The sequence below is a fragment of the Sus scrofa genome, chromosome 1, assembly GCF_054392235.1.
Source record: "Sus scrofa isolate SSC_HxYL_T2T_F1_AM1 chromosome 1, Sscrofa_HxYL_maternal_Yorkshire_Landrace_v2.0, whole genome shotgun sequence".
NCBI lineage: Eukaryota > Metazoa > Chordata > Mammalia > Artiodactyla > Suidae > Sus > Sus scrofa.
The window spans coordinates 288548571-288573041 of NC_139383.1; the positions used below are offsets into that span (position 1 = coordinate 288548571).

Genomic DNA, 24471 nt, shown 5'->3' on the forward strand with positions numbered 1-24471 from the left:
CTAGGGCTCAAATCTTTGGCCAGAACGTGTTTAAGATTCAATAGATGCATTTATTTAAAAATATAAATATGGAAAAATAAATAATTTAAGAGACTGGATCGAATGCCCCTAGATCTTCCCCCAATGAAAGCCGTTTTTTTTTTTGGTTTGTTTTGTGTTTTTCAAGAGGTGGGGTAAGACAAAGCGATACCGGGCTCTGAGCCCTTTAGGAAAAAGAACTCCAGGGTGAAGGGCCGGCCTGGGCCGCCCGGTGGTGCCCCGCTTCCAGTGGACTCTCAGACCAGAGGCGCTCACACTAACGCCCCGTCCCTGGTGTTACTGAGCCATGGTCTGAAGCCACCAAGGCCAGGCGCGGGTGGTTGGGGGCCTCGAACCGCCAGCCCCTCCTGGTCCCGGCCTCCGTTCGTTTGGTCCCAGCACCTGACCCCGGCCGGAGCGCCTGTGCTCAGGCGGGTTGGCGGGGCTGCTGGGAGGCCGCAGGGCTGGGCGAAACAGTAAAGGCGGCCAGGGCGCCTGGCAGGCCGGTGGGCAGGAGCGCAGGTCCCTCCGCCGGCTTTGGAGCCCGGGAGCAGCTCGAGGCCGGGGTCGCTGGCCCGGTCCGCCCTGAGAGGGAAGCTCCGTGGGGAGCGGGCCGGCCAGCAGCAGCAGGTGGTCAGCACCCCAGAGCCGGACGCCCGGAGGGCAGCCCCGCCGTCTCCCAGGCCCCTCCGCCGGCGGCGACAAGTCCCCACGCAGCTCCCTCAGGAGACGGTGCAGATGGCGCTGGCGTGCTGGCTCTTCAGCGCCTGCTGTCTCTGGGTCTCCTTGGAAATCCGCCTCTTGATCCCCAGCAGGTAGAGCTCCCGGTCGAACTTGCCGGCGGCCAGCGGGATGCTGCGGGGGGAGGGCGGCGGCACGTGGGCTCCAGGGTAACCCCTCCGCCCCCTGGCTGCTCCGGGGCACTGGTGGGCTGGCGTGTCCCTCGCCTGGCGACCGAGGGCTGCCGTCTCTGCGTGGGGCCGTCGGAACCCTGCGCCTCGGGGGGTCAGGCCCCGCTCCCAGGCCGCCACCCCCGCCCAGGGCCCGGGGCCCGGGGGTGAGGGCGCGAGGCGGGTACTGACTTGTCTCTGCCCGGCCTCACTTTCACCCGGAACAGGCCGTACACGGGGCGGTGGTCTGACGTCCTGATGCCCGGGCAGCAGGAGTACTTGAGCGGACAGATGTCGTCCCTGTGGCGGCTTCTGTACAGGACGCGGTCCTGCAGGAAGGGGGTCCACGGGCAGGGCGTGACCGGGCGGCCTTGGCCTCGGCTGCTCCCCAGCGGCGCAGCCCTCCCGCGGAGGCCTCACCGTGTAGGACGGGACCCTCTGCTTGGAGGTGGTGTCGTACGAGTCCTTGCCGACGTCGAACTTGTACGACGGCAGGAAGTGGATGTCCGGCTCCTGGAAGCCCTTGAAGACGGACCCTGGGACAGGCAGAGCCGCCGCGCCTCAGAGCGCCGCCGGGCGCCCCGACCCCCGGGGGGCCGCCCTCCTCCCGGCCTCACCTCTGCTCATCTCCCTGGCGAGCTGGTCGTGCTGCAGCAGGGCCTGCACGCTGGCGCCCGCCTCCCGCTTCAGCATGGCCTCCACGGCCGCCCGCCCGCCGCTCAGGCGGAAGTTGAAGTCTCCGAACCAGAACACCCCGTCGAAGCGGGTGGTGACGTCCGCTGGGGCACGCGGACACGTGTGTGAGCCCAGCACCCCCCACCCGTGCTGCCAGCCTCTGCAGCAGCGGCTGCGTCCCCCCCACCACGGCCGGGCGGGGCGAGGGGCCCTGGGGCCCGTGACCCCAGCTTGTGACAACGGGGTGGGGGCAGGCGCCAGGCCTTGCTTCCATCACCGAGCGACTTCCCAGAGCCAAGGCAGGCGAAGCCCCCGAGGGGCTCCAGGCCGCCGCTCACCTGCGTCCGAGCGGTAGGGGCTGGTGTCCGGCACGGTCCTGGGCAGGGCAAGGCCCTGGATGGTCTTGCTGTAGTCCGTCAGCCTCTCGCCCACCTTCCCGTCCCCGGCTGCAAGGACAGTGCGGGTGGGGGCCGCTCCAGAGGCAGGATTCCGAGCCCAGGAACTCAGCGTCGGGCAAAGCCCCCCCACCCCCCCAGCATGCTCGAGCCCCTCCGTCCACGCCAGGGTCGCCCCGCTGGGAGCGTGCTGAGCGGGCGCCCAGGCCTCCTCCTCCAGGCAGACCTGCCTTCCGCGCTCAGGCCACCGCCTGGGGGGAGGCCGCCGTCGGGGGAGAGGTGCGAGGGGCAGGCCGGGGCTGGGGCCCCCGCGCGGGACTCACAGGTGAAGTGGGACGTGATGAAGAGGAAAGAGGTGCCGAAGAAGGTGAAGCTCACGCCCAGGGCCCCCTTGGTCTTGATTTGCGACACGATGCGCGTGGTCACCGTGGCGCTCTCCACCTCTGCGCGGGGAGGGCGGCGCTGAGTGGGCGGGACGGGCCGAGCCCCGCCCCCCGCCCCGGGCCCGCCCCCCCCCCCGCCCCCGGGGAGGCGCCCACCTGAGCAGAACCAGATGAGGTCCCTGCGGATGAGCACCGACAGGTAGAGCGCGCCGTGCGCCGCCGAGTGCAGCATGACGTAGTGCGGGCCCAGCGTCTCCTGCAGGCGCGTCTCCCACTCCCGCCTGCGGGGAGGACGCCGTCGGACCCGGGCCCAGAGACCCCGCGTGCCGTCCGGTGCGGAGCACGGGGGCCCCCCTGCGAGCACCGCCTCCTTGGGCGTCTCCGGCCACACGCGGCCCGGTTCTCCCGGGGCCTCCCAAGCTGCGGTGGGCGGGTGGCTCCCACCCTGGCGAAGGGGGCTCCTCACCGGCCCCTGCTGCCCTCACTGGGTGACGGGCCAACACTCCCAGGCCACTGCGGACCCAGGAGGGGGGTTGCGCCACCCTCCCTGTCACTTAGGGCGGCTGCCTACTTACAGGAGGGTCAAGCCCATCACGTTAAACCTCGTGGCCAGTTCGAGCAGAAAGCGGTTCCTGGTTCAGCCCACGCTTGGCCGCGGCCCGTGTCCCCCCACGCAGGGGCCTTGGGCCGCAGCAGCTTTGGCCCCAGAGGCCCACCTAGTGCCGCTGTTCCCTAGGTGGACTGGCGAGCGGGAGACGCCAGCAGGGCCGGGGCGGGAGGCCCTACCTGTCGGAGCAGCCCTCCTGGACTCCCACGACGTACAGGTCCTGGGCGTAGTCGGCCTCGGCCGGCAGCAGGAGCTCGTCCAGGTTCGGGGGCAGCTCCTGTGGAAGAGCAGCGCCTGGCAGGTCCCCAAGAGGCCCAGAACGGGGCTCCTGCTGCCTGGGGACCCACGCCATCTCCTGAGGCGGGGGGGACTGAGGCCACAGAGGGAGCCCCCGGCCTGGGCAGGCCACCCCCTCCACCTCCCAGTCTGTCACCACCAGGTCTGGGCCCCTCCTTCCCCCATGCCCCTCCCCCACGCTGCACCCCCTCCTCCCCCACCGGCCCCCTCCCCCGCCAGGGGCCCACCAGCTGCCTCTGGCCTGAGCCTGGCCTGCTCCCGCGGCAGCCCTGGGCCGGAAGTGGGCGCCCTTTACTCCACAACTACCACCTGCTGCCTGCTCTGCCCATCTGGGCCCAGGGTGTCTCCCAGAGGACAGCAGAGCCACCAGCCTGGGCATCTGCCTTCACGTCCGTCTTGCTCAGGTCACTGTTGTGTGGGGTCCTGGTCCTGACGCTGCCTGCCCTGTTTTGTCCCCTGACCTGTCACCCGTTGTCAGCCTGGGAAGCAGCCACTTTGATTCTCCCACAGTCAACACCCCCCCAGAGGGCACTCAGGAAGTGCCCAAGACCCCCACTGGCAGCGACAATCACTTCCTTCCTCCAGGGGAGGGGGCGTTAGGGCCACCCCCGGTCTAGAAGCCTACATCCGGCCTCAGAGTCAGAGCATGCCCCTGGCAGGGGACAGAGAACCCCAGAGAGACGCCCACAGCATCCAACGGGCTTCCCCAGAAATCAGCTCGACAACCCCCAGCCTGGCTGCCTTCGGTCCATCATCAAAGACCCCCTGAGCCCCGAGCGGCCCAGCTCACAGGCAGGACCCCAGAGGGTGTGGAGGGACGGAGAATGGAGCCCCTGACTGCGTGGGACACACGACAGGAAACAGACATGGACGGTGGTGCAGACGCCAGCCTGTGCTGCCCAGCAGTGGACAGGAGTCCCCACATTTGCCAGGCCCCAACAGACACACACAGAGGTGGCCCAGGGCGACTGTAACAGCCAGGTCCTGCGATGGGGCCCACCAGCAGGAGGCTGTGCGTGGAGGGGCGAGGCCTCCAGAGACGTCTCTGCCCCCTTCTCCCAAATGAGCTGGGAATCTAAACCTCGGAAGGTATGGTGTGTGTGCAAAGACAGTGTGTGTGCGAAAAGATACAATGTAGTGCAAAAAGACAGTGTATGTGTGAAAAGACAGCGTGTGCGCAAAGATACAGTGCACGTGTAAAAGAAACTGTGTGTGCAGAGACAGCGTGTGTGTGAAAAGATACGGTGTGTGTGCAAAAGGGTACAGCACACATGTAAAAGGTAGCGTGTGTGCAAAGATGCAGGGTACGTGCACCAAGCAGCCCCAGTGCCGGCCGCCGGCCGGGGGAGGGTGGGCTCTAGGCAGGAGGCTCCTCTGGGGGTGAGGCGGGAGCCCGGAGACCCTAGCAGAGAACCGGGCAGAGATTCCCGAGGCGGCCGGGGGACGGGGCGGCTGCTCACCTTCTGGCCCTGCATGTTCCACGTGGCCACGAAGAGCGCCACGGTCCGGTCTGGGAAGTACCGGGCCAGCTCGTCCGCCCCCATCAGGGCCCCGCTGGCCAGGAGGCTCCCCTCCAGGTAGCTCCTGCGGAGACAGGGACCGTCGGAACGGGGGGTCCGAGGAGAGGCACGGGCGGGGGCCAGGTGCAGGACCACCTCCTGGGCTTCGGGAGCCGCCCCCCAGAGCTGGGAGCTCCCAAGGACCCTGTCGGTCACCACAGAGCCCAGCGCCGCGGTCCCCGCTCTCTGGAGAAAGCGCCGGCTTTGCGGCTCTACAAACACCAGCACCTCCGACGGCTGTCCAGCACCGTCCTGGAGGGCGTTTTGGGTTTCTGCCGAACCTGTGAAGGCAACGCCCTGAAAGGGCCGCAGAGCTGGAGGCGGGCTTCTGGACGGTAAGCAGACCCGGAGGGGACGGGGCCCTTTCCGGGGACCCTGGCCTCCGCCTCGCAGTCCGGCCCCGAGAGCACAAACGCTCTCGTGACTCCCGAGCGGATGGCGCCCGCTGGTTCAATCCGCTCGAAGGTGTTCACAGAAGAACGCAGACTAAAGGTTCACCAGTGTCCGCTGCCAAGGTCCCTGCTGGCTCAGGACCCGGCGCTGTCACGGCTGTGGCGCAGGTTCGATCCGTGGTCTGGGAACTGCCCCGCCGGAGGTGCAGACGCCCTAACAGGGGCAGCAAAGTCCCGGCTCCGAACCCCCCCGCCCAGAGCGCTGCCCCTGAGCTGCTCCCTCCAGAAGCAGCTTGGCCGTCAGCCCGTCACCACTCATCTGCCGATGGCCGTGTGCCGACGGCCAGGGTTGGTTTGGGGACACTGAGACCTGAGCTCCCTGTCACGCTCACGTGTCATAAAACCTTCCCAGGACTGCCCTGGTTTGCGCCACATGAAGCCCGCTCTCTGGCGGCGGGCTGCACGGAACCGGGCGCCGCCCTGGCCGCTGCCCCCCAGCAGCCCGAGGGCAGCCCTTGGCAAGGGGACGGGGCGCAGCTGCCCGCCCGCCCGGGGAGCACGGAGCTGGCTGGGGAGGCGGCGGCGGCGGGGTGGCCTCGCCTCCGGCAGTGTGTTCGCCCGCGGGGGCCTCCGCCGCTTCTCGACTGCGGTGTCGGCCGCGCTCCTCCGGGAGGCCCTTCGGGACCCCGCTCCCAGCAGCGTGCTCAGGGGGACGGATCAGGGGTAGGGAGCCAGGCGGCGGCCACACCGGGTTTGCCTGCCTGGTCCCCTGTGCCTGCTTGGCTCCACGACAGACCTGCCTCCCCGGGGAGGGTCACTGGTCCCGAGAAGCGTGGGGGACAGAGGCCCTCGGTCCAGGGCTGGAGAGGGACCATCCGCCTGGCTTTTAGAGCTGAGCCCGAGCTGACCGCTCGCTGGCCGCACCCCTCCCTCACTGGGCTTTTTAAATGTTCTACCACTTTGGTTTGGGGAGGTCGGAATGTGGGGGGCACAAGCCACCCGGCTCCTTGCATGGCCCCCCATAAACCTTCCTCCGCTCCCAAACTCTGCCCTCTGGGTTGGCCTGGCCTGTGCGAGGCGCCACGGGAACGGGAACGGCGCGAACCCCATCAGCGGCCGGGCCAGGCGGAGCGAGGGCACCTCCGGCGGCCCCAGGACCCAGCTCCCGGGGGCGCGGGTTGGGAGGGGAGGAGGTGGGATTGGGCGGGTGGGATCAGAAGCATCTGAGGCCACCCGCCACCGCGTCCTGGCGAATCCCCAGGACTCGGGCTCTCGGGAGCCCAGCAGAGGGGCGGCCTCCACGCTCTCCCAGCTATAAAGTCAACACGGATACACTGCGAAAGCCCTGTAAGACCCCGAGCCTGGCGTCCTCCGAGACGCAGGCCCCCCCGGCCCGCAGGGGTGGGTGCCAACTGGGCCCTGGAACGCTGAGAAATCGCAGGGTGCTCCCGAGAGCAGAGACAGCCTCTCCTGCGGGGTGGGCCCTGCAGAGCCCAGGGGCAGCGGGGCCGCAGTCACCAAGGGCCCTCCGCCCGGTCCAGCTCTCCGGCCTGGAGGAGGGCCCAGGGCACAGCTCCTGGCTGAGTGCGGCCCCACCAGCCCTCTTGGAGCGCTGGGCCCACCTGTCCCAGCCGGTGACGAAACAGGAAGGAACGCGAGCCAGCACGGGGCGCAGAGGGGGCCTGAGGCCCTGAACTCTGTTGAACAGGAGCCCGCGGGGCTGAGCCACGGAAAAGCTGGGGAGGGGCTGGACGCGGGGCTCGGCGGAGGGGCCTGCTGGGGCACCTTCCTGGGTGCTCACGGAGCTCGTGAAGGCTGACGCCGAGGCCACGGGGGCCGCCTACCTGCTGCGGACGTCCTGGGCGCGGATGGGTGCCAGGAGGCTGAAGGTGGACCTGGCCGAGTGGAGGGAGCCGTCGTCACAGGCCAGGGGGCTGGGGGGCCGGCCGGGGCCCAGGCTGCTGTGGGCCCGGAACAGCCTGGCCTGCAGGCGGAGCTTGTAGTCGGCGTGGTCCGCGTCCACCTTGTGCGCCGTCCGCAGGGACTCGGAGGCGACGCTGTGGTCCATGGCGGGCAGCGGGCGTGCGGGAAGCACACTGGCCAGCCGGGGGCTGCTCCTGGCCGCGGCCCCGTCGCGGTGCAGGAGGTCCAGGGAAGTGCTGATCATCCCGGAGAGGCAGCTCCCCCAGGTGGAGGGGCCTCCGCCGCCCAGGGCCCCGCGGGCTGTGGGGATTTCCTGCAGGGAGGTGCTCAGGCAGGGCGGGGAGCCGCCGTGGGCGGGGGTCTCGGGGGCCTTGTCCGGCAGGGAGCCCCCGGAGGGGCTGGCCCCGTTCCGCGCGGCCAGGTCCTCCCGGCTGGTTCGGAAACGCCTCTTCCTCCAGCTCTTCTCGTCCAGGGACAGCGCTCGCTCCAGCCTGGGCCTGGTAGGCGGCTTCGGGGTGAAGGGTCTTGCCTTGGCCTGCGGGTCGTCCTCCTTACTGCTGACTGGGGCCGCAGTGTCCAGAGGGAGCACTGGGCTCTTCTCGGGCCCCAGACGGGGGGCAGTGGGCGGGGCCGGGGACCCCGGGCGGGGGGCAAGCTCTTCATCCGTGTTTGGAAGCTGCCCCTTGAGCATTCTGCCTTCAGGCTCCTGGGCGGTGATGGGCTGCTGGGGGGCGACCTCTGAGTGCCCCCGGCTCGCCCACTTGGACGGCATAGTCCAGGGACCAGCCCTCGTGGACGGCGGCAGCCCAGACGCCCCCCGGAGATGGTTCCTCCTGGGCTGCTGGCGACGTCCAGACGTCTGGTGTCAGGGATGCATGGTCAGCCGGGGCCGGCGAGGCCCAGAGGGGAGAAATGGCCGCGGCTCCCCTTCAGGCCCGAGGGGACCCAGCGTGAGCAGGGCCAGTGGCTGCATGGCTGGGAGCCCTGCCCGTCCGGAGTCCCCTCAAGTACCTAAGGGAAAACGGTGCTATTAGCCTTCCCCGCCCTGGCCCTGCAGCCATTCAACGTTCCTAAGAGCCCCTGGTGCAGGGTGACAGAGTCGGCAGGTCGGCGAGAGTGGCAGGGACAAACACCGAGGCATTCAGGCCTGCCTCCTCCTCCTAGGAGGGGCGACCGCCGAGCGTCCGAGGACGGCGGGAAGCCACCCTCCTGCCCCCGGGGCTGCTGCCCTCGCGGGGTGCCGGCCACGAATTCCCGCTCCGGGGCGTGGGCGCCGCCTGCCCGGGGTCCCTGCCGCCCCGGCCTCGCCCACCTGCGCGCCCGCCACCATCGCTCGGCCCGCAGACCCCGCCCGAGAGCGGGCGACACCAGCAGCTCTGCGGCCCCTGCTGCCAAGGCCCCCGCCGCAGGACCCGCAGTCAGCCCGGCCGGCGGCGCGCCCCAGGGCAACGACCGTCGCGGGTCCGCCGGGGGGTGGGCGCGCGCGAGCCCCGCGCCCGCCCTCGCGCCCCCGAGTCACCGCGCCCCGCGCCCCCACCTCTCCGCGCGCCGCCGGTTCCCCGGCCCCGCGGGCCTCGGCGGCCGCTCCCCGGCAACCGGCGGGCAGGGCGGCCCGGACTCCGGCGCCCGCAGCGGCCCCTGGCGGCCGGAGGACCCAGCCGCGCCACCCGAGGACCGAGAGCGCCCCCGGCGGGCACCGGGGGCAGCTGCGCCGCCTTCCCTCCGCGGGCCCCGCCCCCGCCCCGCAGGTCTCGCCGGTCTCCGGACGAGGCGCAGGGTGGGGACCTTTGCAACAGGTGGGACTGTGGTTCCCCACGTCCCACTGCCGTCAAGATGGGTCTTGGCGTCCAGCCCGCCCACCACCCATGGGAGAGACACCCCTTCTCCGCCAGCTGATCCAAGTGCAGGGGAGGCCCGGGCGCCCCTAACGGTGACCTGGGTTCGGGAGGCCCTTGGATTTCCAGTAAACAAAGCGACACAGGTGAAAGGGCTTGAGAGCGCAAAATATTTTATTTAACAATTTGCATTTAGGAAAAATAGCAGCTCCCGCCTAGGAGGAAGCGTCTTGAATCAAAAGTCGCTGGCAGTCAACACGGAGAACAATGGGTGGGCTGCCCAGGAAGCCAACAGCGCCAGGCGGGTCTCGGGTCCCAGGAATCGCAGCGGACAGGAGACTGCGACTCCCGACGGCCCGTCTACAGGTCGGCCTCTCCCAAGGGGACACCCCGTGAAACATTCTGGAAACCGTTGTGGGTCTTTCCTCGGGATCAAGCGAACCCGAAGGGCTTGTGCAGACCCCAGGTGCACAGGAGCCCACGTGGATTAAAATACCGACCAGCTGCATCCCCCGCGGTCGAGAGACTACTTCCTAATGATTCGTATAAATACGTAAATCCTTCTCAGTCCCTTTAGGCTTAATGTGAATGTGAAGAGTCTTGAGAACAGTCGGTGAAGCCGGGAAGCGTGGAGTCCCTGGGAGTCTTCCTCGCGGTTTCACGGGGCTGAGCCGGCACGTCAGCCACGGAAGGTCTCAGTGTGCGAAGAACGAAGGGCAGAGACACCAGATGCCAGAGGTTCCGAAGAGAGGTCCTTTTAGCCGCTTTCTTGGCGCTGTTGCCCACTCCTTCGGCGAGGTACCCGGGCGGGAGGAAGCCCACTGGCTGGTACTGCGGAAACCAGCCCGGAGGAAACTCGGCAGGGCCCGTCTGCAGAGAGCGGGTCGACCCGCAGCTCACTACTCGGAAGGCCAACCCAACCCACACGCCACGGCTGTGCCGTCGGCTGACGGGTCAGTGTGGGTCAAGACTCCGGGGCCCTCTTCCGCACTGGCACCACCGCCTTGGACGGCAGGCCCCGTCCTCCGGGTGCGGGAGCCCTCACGAGACTAGGCAGAGCTGGACACGGCTTTGCCACAGGAGACAAGGGCTTCGGTAGCCAGGGCCTCTCTCAAAACCCAACGGAACTGTTGCTGAGTTAACCCACAGCGGCTTCCAGGCTCAAGAGTGGTGAGGCAGGGAGCAAACCGCCTCTGGGCGCCAAGCGGGCATCTGCCTTTCTCTTGAGTCGAAGCTTCACCGTTTCCTTCCAACCCCTTCAAGGCCCCTGGGGTTGCCTGGCACTAACTCGCTGTTAGGTCGTGAGAGGTGCCTTAGTTACCGAACAGCAGAGCCCCCCGCGGCCAAGAGGCCTCCGGCGTCCCTGGTGGTAACACCTTCAGGCGACCAAGGGGCTGGGGCCTCGTGTCACTCCTTTAGGTCAAAGACCCCACGCCAGAGTCCCTCTTCATCCAGCATCTTCAAGCTGAGGAAGGCGCGCTGCCCGTCTTCACAGAGACCGGCGGGGAAGAGACACGAGGGGATTTCTGACTGCCGGCCACGTCCAGTGGGGGCAGACGGGAGGTCGCAGGCCATCGGCCTGAGCTCCTGGTGGGCCGTCACCCCCTCAGGGCTCCGGATGCCAGTCCAGAGCAGCGACGGGCCTAGCTCAGTGCCGGGTACTTCCTCTGGCTAATCCTCCCGGTCCGTGAACTTCCCGAGGCGGCCGAGGCCTGAAACGACAGGGCAGGACCAACCTCAGCACACCTGTGCCCTCAGCGAGGGTCAGCGGGTCTAGGGGACAAGCCAGGACACAGGGTGGATCTTGCTTGGTGTCTGCGGGCCCGTGCTAACTGGCCGCCAGCAGCAGACCCTGGCCCTCCCCGCAGCCGTGTCAGGCAGGTGACCAGAAGGACCGTGACCTGGCCTGCTGGAGGGACAGGCAGCAGACGCAGCACCCACGTTTGCCCTCCCTCGAGAACCCTGAGCTGAAAGTCGAAGGTTTCTGTAAAGACATCAACTCCAATGACGTGAGAGGAACGGCAGGTGGCAACTGAGGGACGCTGACGGGCGGGCGCGCTGGGGTAGGACCAGCCCCGCCTGGCCGCGAAGCCCCTGGCCGAGAGGGAGGCGGCCAGGCCACACCAGGCAGGGAGGGGGGCAGGGTCTCCTCGGGACTGGCCGGGGCCCAGGGGAGCTTTCCCTGCTCTGCAAGCCGTGATCTGCCCGGGGGCTGCCAGCCAGTGCTCTACAGGCAGGAGCCGGGGCGAGACGGAGCCATGCAGGACCTTCCCTGGCGAAGGGCAGGAGCGACCAGGAGGCGGATGGCAAGGCCAGCCCGGGGAGGGAGCCAGACCGCCCCAGGCCACGTCAGCAGGGACCGGCGGGCCGGAGCCAGCAGGAAGGGGGCACGGGAAAGGCCTCCTGCAGGCGGAGAGCAAGGGCACTTACGTGGGCGAACTGAGCCGGGTTGTAGAAGGGCACTGCTGCCCCGGGGGGGCCCCCTGCAGGGGCGAGGTCACCGGGAGCCTGGGGGCAGGGAGAGCTTTCTCAGCGACAGGCGCACACAGAGCTGCCGTCTCGCTGGCAGATACAGACCCTCCGTCTGAACGGGGATCTCAAACACTTTAACAGACGCCACAGAAGCGGGGGGAGGTACTCGGTGCAACACGGGGCTTAGTCACTCAACGGCTCACACGAAAAGGAAGAACCAAAGCAGCACGCAGGCCACGCGGGGACCAGGACCCGCAGGCAGCGCCCGTCTGAGCAGTCAGCTAGCAGGGAGCTCACCGCACGGCTCCACCAGGGCCCGCGTCTAAGTCCTACCTGGCAAACAGAAGGCCCCGGGAGGCCCTTCTGCCGAGCCCACGAGCAAAGCCTAGTCCCCGGCACACGGAGAAGCCTGGATGCTCCTTTGTTTCCCACCCAGCCGACCGCGGGGCAGCGGCCACTGCCACGCTGCCCGGCCTAGAGCCAACCTTCTCGTGCTGGATCAGCCAACAGAAACCCTCGCCGCGCCCAAGTCGCGTCATTCCCAGCGACCATCAGTGGGTCTGGCTGGAACGCCAGCCTCGGAGGGCACCCAGGGGAGGAGCACCGCTGCCCGGGTGCGAGGGGCGGGTGAGAGGCAGGCAGCGACACGTGCACGGTGACCAGCCAGCACAGCGGTCTCAAAGGAAGGACAGACAACCAGCGCAAGGCCACGGCCAGCGCTCACGGCCAGCCACAGGTACCTGGTTAAGATGCTGGCTTACTTCTCGTGATAACGAGCTCAGGGAGCTACAGCGCGAAAGCTACAAAACAGCAAGAACACACACAGACACAGACAAGTCAAGACCGACATGCGCGTCACGGCTCCAGGCCGGCAGTTTCATCCCAGAGAGCTTCACGAGGCCGAGAGACGCAGCGCAGTTGACTGGGAAAGAGCCACAGGCAGCTTAGCGCTCCAGTGCCAACGCAGCTTTCACTAAGAAACACCCACTGGCGGAGGGAGGGAGGCCTGTCAGGCCTGAGCCTAAGCAGCCTGGCCTCGTGACACCTGAGAAATGCCGACCCGGGACCCGGGACCGGAACCGGACGCCACAGGGGAGCCGGGGAGCGCGCCCCACCCCCCGCTGCCTGCTCCCACTCGCTCTGCAGAAACAGCGGGAATTTCCTTAGGGAATACGGCACCTGCCGAGTTCTAAAACGCTTCTGGACCGGCTTTGTCCTACCCATTCTCCGTTCTAAAGGAAGAAGCCATCTGGACAGTAAAAGCGGGCTTCCTCAGCCCCGACCTGGCCACAGGCTCACGCGGGCGCCCGTTACCTCTCCTCCCTGGGGACCGTCCGCTCCAGAGGGTGGGGGTGCCGGGCCCGGGAGCAAAGCTGCAGAGCTTAACACCTGCCGGGAAGAATCAGAAAGGCAGCAACCGGCAGCTGCCCAGGGACTCGGCGCCTCCCGCGGGTGTGGATGGCCTGCTCCCCCGTGCGCCCCCCCAAGGCCGCGGGGAGAGAGGGTTCTGCAGTCGGGGGCGCAGCCGTGCGTCCCGCGGCCCCCAGCAGAAGGCGCGTCCCTTCCGAGGGCCTCCTGTGGGCCCCGCGGCATCCTGCACCTGCTGCTCTCCTCCCGCGCACAGAGCAGGACCCTGAGGCGCGGGGAGGTTAAGGTGTCCCCACGTGGAAGCAGCTTTCACTAATGGAGACCCAGGGCCGAGCCCGGTCCCCCCAGCCTCAGAGACCAGACTCCGAGCGCCTGCGCTTCACGAACACGTCTCGATCACGCAGAGCACCTCCCTCCGCCGTCTGCTTCCAGCAAGACAACGTGACCCCACGGCGCGCCCCGGCTGTGGACAGGTACCCGGACGACGCTCTGGAGGAGGCGCGGCGCTCCGCGCACACGTGAACGCGGATCTGCACGCGCGCAGGGCTGGGCGGACGCTTGGGTGAGGGAGGCAGACCCGTGCCGTGGCCTCCCTCCGGCTGCCGCCCGCTCACCTTGGGTTCCGAGGCCGGCTCTGGGGTGGCGGGGGCCCCCGCTGGCAACGGCCCTTCCCTGCTGGTCCCCTCTGCAGGCGGCGCCTCCTCTGTGTCTGTGGAGGGGACAGTGCGGGAGGCTGCCGTGCTGACCAGCGCAGGGCCTCCCTGGCAACGGCCTGAGAAGAGCTGTCCCCGGAGGCAGAGGGGCACCCCCCACCCAGGAGCAGGGGGAAGCCCGGGCTCGGCCCTCGGCCGGGCCGCGCTGCCTGCGGGAAGCCCGAGACCAGAGGCTCTCTGCAAGTGCGCACGAGCCCAGGGCCCAGGCCCGCCAGACACGCTGCTCCTGGGCCCCTACCTGGGTTTGGTCCCAACAGGTGCGCGGGCATCGGGAGCGGGGCGAGAGGAGCGAAGAGCTCGGCGGGAGCCAGGGCCGGCTCGCTCCGCTGGGGCCCCCCGGGGTTCAGGACGTCCACGTAGCGCGCTCGGGTTCCGGCTGCGACAGGAGAGGGAGTGGGTCAGGCTGGCACTCCCGCTGCCTCCACCGGCTCGTCTTCCTTTCAGGAGAGGTTCTGCCCGGGTCAGGGGCTCCACCTCCCATCAGCGGTGCCCTTCTGCCAGCTCGAAGCCGCTCCGCCCCGCAACCCGCTAGCGCCAGGCGGCCTGCCAGGAGCGTTTCAGAGCCCTGGGTACCTGCATCCCCTAGGCTTGACCTCCCCAAAGCGGCACCTGCTCTGCCACGTGACAAACACGCACACTACGGCCACTGGGCCGCTGTACCTGTGGGACAAGATTGGCCAAAGGCGCCGAGTTCCCGGTTGGACCTCGTTACCTGCTTTTCTAGAGAACACGTTCACAGAGGCCCTGGGGGGCCCTCCGGGAGCGGTGTGGGCGGCCTGCGCAGCCTTGGGAAGCGCCGTGGGAGGCGGGGGCGGAGGCTTCTTCTGCAGAGGGAGGGACCGCTTCAGAAATCTGCCCGCGGACCCAAAGCCCGCGGGGACGCGGGTGACCTGGCCTCTGAAGAGCGGGGCCAGCCGGGCAGGTCTGGGCGGCGGCAGAGGCGTGCGCCCGGCGGGCTCACCTCCTCCTCCGGCTCGTTGACATCCACCCACCGGTTCCTCTTCTCATCCCAGACGATCTGGCACGGGGGGCACAAAGGAGAAGGGAGGTCAGCAGGCGGCCGCTCCAAGTCCAAGCCCGCTCACCTCGGTCACGGGCTCGGCTGCGGTCCCGGCCGCGGCGCCGCACGCAGACAGGCCGGCAGACACGCCACCCTCGGGACTCACCGACTTGTTTTTGTCGTCGGGCAAGTACGCCTCCGTCCTCTTCTTCACCGGCAGCCAGCGGGAGAACCAGGACTCGCCGCTCTGCACGTAAAACCGGGGGAGCGGCCTTGAGGACAGCGCTGAGCAGGGAGCCCGGTGCGGAAGGGTCAGGCCTGTCGGACTCCACGCGTGGACAGCCCGAGAGGGTGGGACCCAGGGCACCCAGTGGTGCGAGGAGTGTCGGGCAGGCAGAGCTGCAGGCTGGGCCAGTGAGAGCCCCCGAGACGGGCGGCACGGCCCGTGAGGGACCCTAGAGCCACGGACCCAGGCGCTGGGCCCCAGTCACAAGGGCACACTTCACGTCTGTTTCACCACAACTAAAGAAACGAGAGGCGTTCCCCTGTGGCACAACGGGATGGGGTTCGACCCCCAGCCCGGCACAGTGGGTTGAGGATCCGACATCGATCCAGCTGCGGTGTAGGTCACAACGGCGGCTCGGATCTGATCCCTGGCGCGGGAACGCCACGTGCCGCGGGACGGCCAAACCCACCCCCCAAACCCATCAGAGCCATGATCTGCTGTGGGGGCTTTCCGTATCTAAACACCCACAGCAGCAGGAGCCACCCTCCTACCGAGCGGTGACAGGCTGAGGGTTCGGGCTTTTCTCTCAGAGGCTGCGCGGCGCTCACCCCGTGTCTCTGAGCCCTCGGCAGCGGCGGTGCGACGGTGCTGGGACGGCCGTCCGCCGCCACAGCTGCCCCGGGGGAGGGCGAGTTCCACCCCCGATCCCTGCTCGTCTTGAACTGAGCTTGCGTTTCCCCGAGACGCCACCCATCAGAGAAACGCCTGCTGCCCTGAACTCGCGATGAAACCCACATTCCTCGTCGGCCTCCCTTGGAGCGAAGGGCGCCCCAGGAGGGGCGTTCATGACACCCACACGTCGCAGAACGTGCGTCTGTGACACAAAAACACCTGCCCACGGCTCAGCTCCCGGCAGAGACGGGACCAAGCTGGCGCGGCCCGCACGCGGGAGGACAGGGAGGGGGCACGAGCAGGGGAAGGGGCTCAGCACCAGGCTCACCAGGGAGACACAAAGCAACCCACAAAGAGGCAGCACCAAGCCGCTCGGGACTCCCGGGGACAGGTGGGCCTGCCGTGCGGCTGCTGGGAGGTCAGCCGGTACCAGCACCAGGACTGGCTGGCAGGATGCTCCAAGGCGATCCTGGGAGCCTGGGGCACATCCGGGAGGAACAGGCGCATGTGCCACCAAAAGAGAGAACAGCAGGCTCGTGGAGCCCCACTCCTGACAGCCCCGAACCGGAAAAACAAAGGGGCGTCGTGGCGCGAGAAGGTAGGTGAGACGGTGGCACACGCACGCGACAGGCGACACCACACCAAGGGGACGAGAAGGACCCTCCTTCCTGTGCCGTCTCAGGACAGAAGCCAGCAGAGGCCACCCTGGGGCACCAGGACACCGGCGTGCCTGTGCCCCGCCCTCCCTTCAGACCGACTCGCCTCTCCTGGCCTCCGGCACGAGGGCTGCAGAGGGAGCTGCACCCTGGCCCGCGGGATGGGGCGCTACCTTCTTAGGCTCCCTGGGCTCCTTGGCCGCCGGGCCAGCTCTCTTCACTTCGGGCGTGGAGGTCACAGGCGGAGGTGGCTGCAGGGCACCCGCGCTGGCACTCCCCCAGCCTGGAGACACCCCGGAATCCCGCGACATCCTCGGGGAGCCCTGTGCCAAGGTAACATGGGGCAGGCTCACCTGGGGCACCTCCCGGGGGCCCTTCAGGCACCACGGGCGGCGCCCCCGGGGCGACGGGGCAGAAAGCGTCCCCTCCCAGGAGCGTCGCCCAGCGCAGTGCGGCCCTGGCGCCTTAGCCCGGGCACAGCTCAGCGGAGGGAGACGAGGCCGCGGGCACTTCACCAGAAGGACTGGCGTTCAAGACGTTCACCCCTGGGGGGAGCCCTGTTTGCTGCACACGTCAGCTCTCATCTTTCCTTTCCCAGAAACAGTACTTCTATGTCAGGGCAAGTGAGAACTTTAACAGCAGCCACGGCTGGGCATCCGTAAGAAGCTTCCAGAACGTGGTTCACAGACAAGCGCCTCTCTCCCCGCAAACCCCGAGGGATCACACATCTGATAAAACGAATCTTGATTTCAAGAAAACCACTGACGATTTGGGGAATCTAATTGCAGAAAAAGAGGCAAAAGTCGTGGAAGGCCTCTGCTCTAGCAAAGCTAAAACCGACACGGCTGTCTCAGTGCAGGCGAGCGCTTCCGTCCCGAGGGCTCAGCTTTACACGGTCGGGCCTTGGCCCTGTTTCCAAGAGCTCTTCGTGTTCCAAGCACTCGTGTTTCCTCTTAGGAAGCACATCGGGGTGTTCCCGCCGTGGCGCAGCGGAAACGAACCTGGCCCGCACCCGTGAGGACGCAGGTTCCATGCCTGGCCTCGCGCAGTGCGTTAGGGTCCGGCGTCGCCGCGAGCTGGGGTGCAGGTCGCCGACGAGGCTCGGATCTGGCGTGGCTGTGGCTGTGGTGGAGGCTGGAGGCTGCAGCTCGGATTCGACCCCTACCCTGGGAACCTCCAGATGCCGTGGGTGTGGCCCCCAAAAGACCAAAAAAATGAGATACTGCTTTTCTACTTCACACTCAAGAGCAAAGAACTTGAGTACTTCTGCGAGGGAGCGCAGGAAAACAAGAAGCTTTCTAAACACGGGCAAGTACCACGGCAGCGAACGTCCCACCGGAATCCTCTTCCAGCTCTGGAAACGCGCTTCTCCCGGGCGCCCCCTGCGGCGTCCCTCCTGTGGAGGAGGCGAGAACCCGTGTGAGCCAGGCCCCCGGAGCAGCGGGCGGCACCGGAGACACACACGGCCCGCCCTCCACACCCCCGCACGTCTCAGATGCCCCCAAGTGTGCGAAGACAGTTTCATTGCCAACACCAGGCTGGCCGAGCGGACAGTCGGCCGCGCAGCCCGGGGTCAGGAGCCGCTTTCCGGGAGCAGGGTCACAGCCTCCTGTGTGTCCTCAAGGGCTGCAGGCTGGCCCCTCAAGGCCACGCCCTGGGCACCCACTCCCACGTCATGCCCCACAAAAAGCCGGGTCACTCATCTTCAAGTCACGTCCCGAACGCTGGGCGTACGCTTAGCGCCCTGTGCCCCACGTTCAAGGCAGCGAGGTCTTTTCCCGCAGCCACCGCCTCAGACACCAGACCCGAAGAGCTCCGCGCTCAGGCCGGCCCCGGGGCGGACCCACCTGGGTCCTGGCTGCGGGCCTCCTGGAGAGACGGTGCGGCAGGCGGCTGGCCGGGCCCTGGGTACAGAGCTGCAGGGTCAGGTCCCGGGGGCTCTGGAAAGCCCAGTGCACAGCCCGAGGGCCCGCAGCCAGGCCCCAGCTCAGCAGGGCCCAGGGCAGGCGGCACCGGGAACACTGGCCCCTTGGCGGGGACAGCCAGCGGGCCCTCGGGGAGCAACAGCGGAGCTGCATGGAGACAAAGCAAGAGCAGGTCTGAGGTCACGAGTGCCCGGTGCTTCTGCCGGACATCCTTCCTTCGCTGAGGGACGGGGGGGCCCTGGGCCTCGGAGCGGCCCTGACACAACCCCCCAGCAGCCTCTGAGCCGGGGCTGGCTCTGCCCGCACTGAGGCCTCCCCTGCCCTCCTCCACCTCCAGGTCTGAGAGGCCTCCCACCCCCGGCCCGTCCCGACCCCTGATGCCGTTGACACCCAGTGGACGCAGCACGGGAGGGACCGGAGAGGGGGCGGCCTGAGAGCGGCCAGGACCCGGAGTGGCTCACCGGAGGGCATCAGCCGCACGTCCTGGCTTAAGTGCTCCGCACCGGGCACAGGGGGTGCCAGCAGAGGGTTGGCAGTGCCCAGATCTGCTGGCTGGGCGACTGCTGGACCATCGCAGGGCCCCGCCTCGGAGCTGGGTGAGCTGGGACCGCACTGCGGGAAGGCCCCGTCCTGACTCCAGGCCACGGTGCCCTCCTGCGGAAGACACACCTCAGCCGTCCTGCCTCCGGATGCCGCCCTGCGCCCCGCCCGCCCCCCTCGGTGGCCCCAGAGCCTCTCCCTCCCCCACCAGCCCCAGCACGAGGGCAGGTCGAGCCCCACCGCGAAGCAGCTGGCACCTTGGCCTGCTTCTCCAAGCGCTGCAGCCGCACCAGCCAGGCGGGTTCCGCCAGCGCCTCCTCCTCTGGCTTCTCTTTCAGCTGAGGGTCAAAGAGGCGCAGCTGGGAGGCGACCTGGAAACACACGAGAGATGAAGGCCTGTTCCCACGGGAAGGTTCTAGGACCTGCTGCTCCAGAGCAAAGGAGTCTGCAGAGCCAAGCTGGGGGTGCAGACGGAAGATGCGGAAGCGTCTCTGAAAGGCGCTCCCGTGACACGGCCCAGGAAGAGCCTGGCCCGGGACCGGCCACCTGAAGCCCGGGCACCCGGACCCAAGGGGGCGGGCCCGCCTCACTCGGCCTCCTTCCTCCACTGACCACCCCGAGCGCCCTGCGGCCTGAGGGGCTGAGGAGAGGGGGACATGGGGGAGACGAGCTAGGCCTCGAGTTCACGGCTAAAGCTGGGGCCGTGACGGGGACCCGTCCTCGTTGGCGTCTTGTGTGTGTCTAACACCCTCCATGACGGAAGCTCTTTCTGGCCTCACGCAAGCTCGCTCTCAAAAGTGAGCGTCCTGGTGGGGAGGGCCCCACGGCCGCGGCCCCAGGCTGGGGGCCGGCACACCGCCTTGTCCCACGGAGCGAGGGCCCAGCGGGACCCACAGCCGGGCTGCCGGGCAGCAGGGGCCCCCGCGGGAACTGCCAGGCTGAGGTGCCGGGGACGCGCTCCCCGGAGGTGGGTCCCTGTGTCACCGGGACACGGCTGGCATGTGCCCGCGGGGACACTGTCTCAGTGCTGTCATGACGTCTGTCCCGAGCCCCCACTGACCCCCCCCCCCCCGCCGCAGTGTCAGCGCGGCTCTGACGTCGCTGGCGTTACCTGGACCAGCTGGCTGACCAGCACCGGGGAGTGTCCGTGGGGCTGCGCCAGGATGCTCTTGGCGATCAGCTCGCAGTAATGGAAGGCCTGCGTGGCCAGCCCCATCTCGGCCAGGCGGCAGGAGTAGATGAACTTGAACACCTGAGCGGACGGACGGACGGACGGACCGAGTCAGGGACACTGCCTCCTCCCGGGCCCCGCCTCGCCCCGTGACCACCCTGCAGGCTGACGCGGCTCTGAACACGTCATGTCTCTCCTGGCGCCCCCTCGCTGCCCACAGCAATGCCAGTGCTCGTGCCTGGAGCTACTTATTTTTTTTTGCTTTTAGGGCCGCACCCGCGCACATGGAGGTTCCCAGGCTAGGGGTCCGACTGGAGCTACAACTGCCGGCCTCCACCACAGCCACAGCAACACCGGATCCTTAACCCACTGAGCGAGGCCAGGGGTGGAACCTGCGTCCTAACGGACACTAGTTGGGGTCTTAACCTATTCAGCCACAACAGGGACTCCCCTAAATGTTTTTGTGTTTTCTGGGGGATTTTTGCTTTTTAGGGCCGCGCCTGCGGCACGTGGAGGTTCCCAGGCGAGGGGCTGAATTGGAGCTGCAGCTGCCGGCCTCCGCCACAGCCACCGCAGCTCCAGATCCCAACCCACTGAGCAAGGCCTGGGAGCGAAGCGCAACCGCACGGTTCCTAGTTGGATTCGTTGCTGCTGCGCCACGGTGGGAACTCCTCCCCAAATGTTTCTAATGTTCAAGATGTTGAGAACCAAAGTTCAAACTCAATTCAACAGGCTTTAGTTCTCGAGTATCAAAAGCAAACGCCTCGAGGTTTCCAAAATCGCCGCCTCGTTTTCTAGGAGAGACCACAGCCTCGGGCTCTGCAGCTGGTCCGCACAGAGCCCTGGCCCACCTGGGAGCTGGCGCCCCGCGGTCCCCACCCACCTGGAAGCTGGGTAAGGAGCAGGCCTGTGTCCCCAGGGACTGGGCGTACTCGTAGGCCTCTGTCCTCTGAATGGCTTCGTTGGTCGCAAACTTGAAAAACGGCAAACTGTGGAGGAGACGGGGTCCCTTGACCCTGAGCAGGTCACGCAGGGACTGACATTCCGCGCGCCCTGCTCGCCCGCGCCGAGGCCGGGGAGCCAGCAGAGCGGCCACTTCCTTCCTCAGGGAAGACGGACGCTGCTAGGCCCTCACCTGTGGTTGGATCCGATTAAGACAAGTTTTGTGGTTTTCTTGGTATAGACCCCAAATCCAACCTGGGCCATGAGGTAGCAAAAGTGGGCGGCGTCCAGGAGACCCTTGGAGGCTGGAGGCACACAAAGTGTGTCCGTCACCGGGGTTGGCCGGGGCCGCGCCAGACGGAAGGGACAGCCTCGTGGCCCCGAGCACCCGCCCGGCCACCTCCGGGCCGTGCCTCACCCAGCGTGTCACCCATGGTGGCCATCGTCCTGGACTCCACGTCCACGTTGTTGTTCAGGTTGGACAGCACCATGGCCAGATGGGGCCTCCAATCCCCCCACTTCTCATCTCCGCAGCACTGCGCAGGGAAAGCAGAAGCCAGCCTCACCCTCGGAGCAGAGGCACCGTGACCGCAGAGAGCGACCCCGCGGGCAGGCCTGGGGCCCGCGGCAGGACCCCCGCCACTGACCGTGGACGCGGCCGGCATCCGCCCTGACATCAGCTGGTAGACCGTCTGCAGGGGGTCGTTGATCGGGAGGCTGTTGGCGAACCTGGGCACACAGGCGGGGAGACCAGGCTCAGCCCGGCCCAGGGAGCAGGGCGCAGGGAGCAAGCCCACTCCCATCTCAGCCCCTCTGGCCGGAGGCTGAGCGCTTGACTCAGCCCAGTGGACGCGCCACACGGTTTTCAGAAGCCACCGAAAATGAAGGCGAGGGGATTCACTGAGACTTCTACAACTCAAAAGCATGCCCCTGATGTCTGGAAAAAATTCAGTCCCCAAGCACCACTGCCAGAGGCCACGGGGCCTGTAAGTGCCCAGTGCAGACGGGGCCCCGGCCCTCTGACAGGGGCACCTCAGAGCTGCCGCGACACCCGGAGACGGTCCACGCAGCACACCTGGTCATGACTCGGGCGTGTGTCCGGCTGTCCATCTTACTGGCCAGCAGCAGGGCGTGACCCCACAAGCCGCTCTTCATCGCGGACTCTAAGGCATCCTGCAAAGCATTTCAGGGGTTATCCGCGTTCTCGGAACACGGGGGGCGGGAGCAGACGGGACTGAGGCGTGTGGGGCCGCCCCGTGGGGGAGGGAGGGCTCAACCGCAGACACACACGGTCCAGGCTCGGCACCGAGAGGAGAGGTCCACCGCTTCCCTGAGTCGCAAAGTCCCTCGGAAGGAGGTCTCTGTGGGCTCCCGCTTCTGCCGGCAGCACGGAGGATGAGCCCGGCACTCAGAACCAGGGACGGCCACCCCAGCCCCCACCAGCCGTGAGAAAGGCCACTAGCCTCCACTCCCCACCCAGAATGAGCCCCGCGGCCTCCAGGGGTATCTTCTCAGCACGGACAGGGCCTCCCCGCGTCCAAAGTAACCAGGAGTGTGACTTAGAAAAGTGCTGGAGGAGTTCCCGTCGTGGCGCAGTGGTTAACGAATCCGACTAGGAACCCTGAGGTGGTGGGTTCAATCCCTGGCCTCGCTCAGCGGGTTAAGGATCCGGCGTTGCCGTGAGCTGTGGCGTAGGTTGCAGACGTGGCTCGGATCCTGTGTTGCCGTGGCTCTGGTGGAGGCCTGCAGCTACAGCTCCGATTCGACCCCTAGGCTGGGAACCTCCACATGCTGCAGGAGCGGCCCTAGAAAAGGCAAAAAAAAAAAAAAGGGAGACGTTCTGGAACGGAGATCACCAGGGACCACAGCTGCCAGCCGACGTGACTCCCGTCAGCTGTGAAAGGCCCACGTTAAGATCACTTACTTGGCAAAATCACAAGAGTGCCAAGACCTCAGGGCTCGCCAGACCCTGCTGTCAGAGCCAAGCAGGCACCCAGGATGTGCCAATGCCGGGCCAGTCTCCACAGACCCTGCTGCCCACAGGCCTTGGCCCGGGCTGTGCCCCTCACTCCAACAAGGGTGAGCAGACCCCAACTGCGTGGGGACACAGTGACCTCCTGTCCGGGGCACACGAGTCCCTGGGAGGCTGCCTGAGCGCAACAAACCCGCTCATTTGTCGAAGGACTAAAGACGGAACCGCGATCTTCAACACCAGCCGTGCTCACGAGAAACACTGGTCACACCTTCAGAGACGACACAGGCTGCCAGGCTCCTTCTCTTTCTTCCTTCTTTTTAGGGCCGCACCCGCGGCACAAGGAGGGTCCCAGGCAAGGGGTCCAATCAGAGCTGCAGCTGCCGGCCTCCACCACAGCCACAGCCACGCCAGATCCGAGCCGTGTCTGCGACCTACACCCCAGCTCACAGCAACGCCGGCTCCTCAACCCACCAAGCGAGGCCAGGGGTCGAACCTGGCATCCTTGTTCAGGTTGATGCCAGTTGGGGTCACTACTGCTGAGCCACAACGGGAACTCCACTGCCAGACTCTCGGCAGAGAGCGCGTTTCGCCCGAGATGCTGGAGGCCGCCGCCGCCACTTACCTTCTTCCGGCCGTAGAGGAGCAGCTCCCTGAACCTCTCCGTCTCCTTCTCCAGGCTGCTGGCGGCCTGACTGTCTGTGAGAAATGAGAGCTGGGCCTCCCCGGACTCCTCCTCCTCCACCTGCTCCACGGCCTCGTTGGTGAAATCAATCAGGTTGGCCTCATCGGGCGACTTCCCAGGAAGCCACACGGTCCTGTGGTCGCGTAACAACAGTTCCGCGACGTCTGTGCCCACCACCGTCTGCAGGTCGGGCGAGAACGGCTGCTCAGGACACGGGCAACTCGCCACAGGGGTGACAGGCAGTCCCAGCCCCGGGCCGGCGGGCGCCCCACCTCGGCACAAGGCCGCTGCCCGTAGGGGCCAGGAGCGAGGTGGGCAGGCCGCTGGCTGTGAGCCCAGTGCGCCCTTCACCCCAAACCACCGACCGGACGCTTCCCAGGGACGTGGCACGGACCCCGCACACAGCCCGGCACGGAAAGCCCACCAACTCCTAGGGGCCGGAGGATCCCCAGGCCACCCCTGCCGAGGAGAGCCGAGCCGGAAGGAGCGACGCACCCCGTTCTGCCTGCATAACAGGACAATGAAACTCCAAAGGAGACTTGCAGACTCTTTGTCAATTAAATGTTCATTCTGCAAACATTTTGTAGCTTTGTTCTGTGCAAAATTAATAACATCCACTTTATGGGTGTCATCTCTGAAAAAAGAGCACACACTCAGTGAACCGCAACCACGGCGTCCGAGGGGCCCGCGCGGGCGGCGCGACCGGCCCACAGGCACGTACTTGCCGAGAGGTCCCGGGAAAGCCCGCATCTCCTCCTGCTCCGGCGTGTGCTGCAGCAGGATCTGGGGGGCACAGGCGGGGAGAGAGAGCGGCTCATGGGGTGGGCACGCCAACGCCTGGCCCACGGCTGCGGGCTCCAGGCCACGCGGGAGCCTGGGCGTGTCTGCCCCACCCCAGCGATTCTCTGGCTTCAAGCAGTGACACCCATTCCCCCACCCAAATTCTGATGCGGGGCCTGGATCCTCGGGGTAGAAAAGGCTGCCAGGGTGCAGACAGGGCCCCGCAATCCACGATCATGAAGCATCTCCGCCCACTCTCCAAAGTCCACAGATGAGCTCGAAGGCAGGCCTCCCTCCAAACCAGAAATTCCAGGAGACGGAAAGCGAATACCCAACACAACTTAGTCTAACACAGCACCCAGAGCAGCTTCTTCT

At 67.2% G+C, this 24471-nt stretch overlaps 2 protein-coding genes across 24 annotated transcripts in view; both read right to left on the reverse strand.

Moving 5' to 3' along the window:
- Nucleotides 1-29: 29 nt before the first annotated feature.
- INPP5E (inositol polyphosphate-5-phosphatase E) lies at nucleotides 30-8727 on the reverse strand. 2 transcript variants are annotated; one of them, XM_021081145.2, is made up of 11 exons: nucleotides 8677-8727; nucleotides 7061-8150; nucleotides 4726-4849; nucleotides 3148-3245; nucleotides 2518-2642; nucleotides 2302-2421; nucleotides 1922-2029; nucleotides 1526-1687; nucleotides 1329-1444; nucleotides 1101-1237; nucleotides 30-873 (listed from the first exon to the last, which is right to left on the reverse strand). In XM_021081145.2, exons 2-11 carry the CDS (start codon nucleotides 7909-7911, stop codon nucleotides 741-743), a joined length of 1974 nt encoding a protein of 657 aa, XP_020936804.1. In that variant the 5' UTR covers nucleotides 7912-8150; nucleotides 8677-8727; the 3' UTR covers nucleotides 30-740. The 2 variants fall into 2 exon arrangements, with proteins under 2 accessions (XP_020936804.1, XP_020936805.1); XM_021081146.2 differs by having other exon boundaries at nucleotides 8452-8727.
- A 403-nt stretch (nucleotides 8728-9130) lies between these two features.
- Nucleotides 9131-24471, reverse strand: part of SEC16A (SEC16 homolog A, endoplasmic reticulum export factor) — a 32125-nt gene continuing 16784 nt past the window's right edge. For 6 of the 22 annotated variants that reach the window (XM_085020144.1, XM_021081128.2, XM_021081131.2 and 3 more), the window contains exons 8-30: nucleotides 24038-24099; nucleotides 23812-23950; nucleotides 23257-23496; nucleotides 21735-21832; nucleotides 21307-21388; nucleotides 21078-21195; nucleotides 20853-20964; nucleotides 20601-20706; nucleotides 19658-19798; nucleotides 18804-18917; nucleotides 18468-18660; nucleotides 17929-18153; nucleotides 17398-17477; nucleotides 16255-16404; nucleotides 14694-14774; nucleotides 14489-14545; nucleotides 14240-14351; nucleotides 13766-13903; nucleotides 13429-13523; nucleotides 12761-12835; nucleotides 12187-12246; nucleotides 11405-11482; nucleotides 9131-10686 (exon numbers count right to left, since the gene is read on the reverse strand). In XM_085020144.1, coding sequence (XP_084876270.1) covers nucleotides 10618-10686; nucleotides 11405-11482; nucleotides 12187-12246; nucleotides 12761-12835; nucleotides 13429-13523; nucleotides 13766-13903; nucleotides 14240-14351; nucleotides 14489-14545; nucleotides 14694-14774; nucleotides 16255-16404; nucleotides 17398-17477; nucleotides 17929-18153; nucleotides 18468-18660; nucleotides 18804-18917; nucleotides 19658-19798; nucleotides 20601-20706; nucleotides 20853-20964; nucleotides 21078-21195; nucleotides 21307-21388; nucleotides 21735-21832; nucleotides 23257-23496; nucleotides 23812-23950; nucleotides 24038-24099 — 2625 coding nt within the window. In that variant the 3' untranslated portion in view covers nucleotides 9131-10617. The remainder of the gene's footprint in view (nucleotides 10687-11404; nucleotides 11483-12186; nucleotides 12247-12760; nucleotides 12836-13428; nucleotides 13524-13765; nucleotides 13904-14239; nucleotides 14352-14488; nucleotides 14546-14693; nucleotides 14775-16254; nucleotides 16405-17397; nucleotides 17478-17928; nucleotides 18154-18467; nucleotides 18661-18803; nucleotides 18918-19657; nucleotides 19799-20600; nucleotides 20707-20852; nucleotides 20965-21077; nucleotides 21196-21306; nucleotides 21389-21734; nucleotides 21833-23256; nucleotides 23497-23811; nucleotides 23951-24037; nucleotides 24100-24471) is intronic. The other 16 variants (XM_085020211.1, XM_085020199.1, XM_085020205.1 and 13 more) reach the window with 4 other exon arrangements.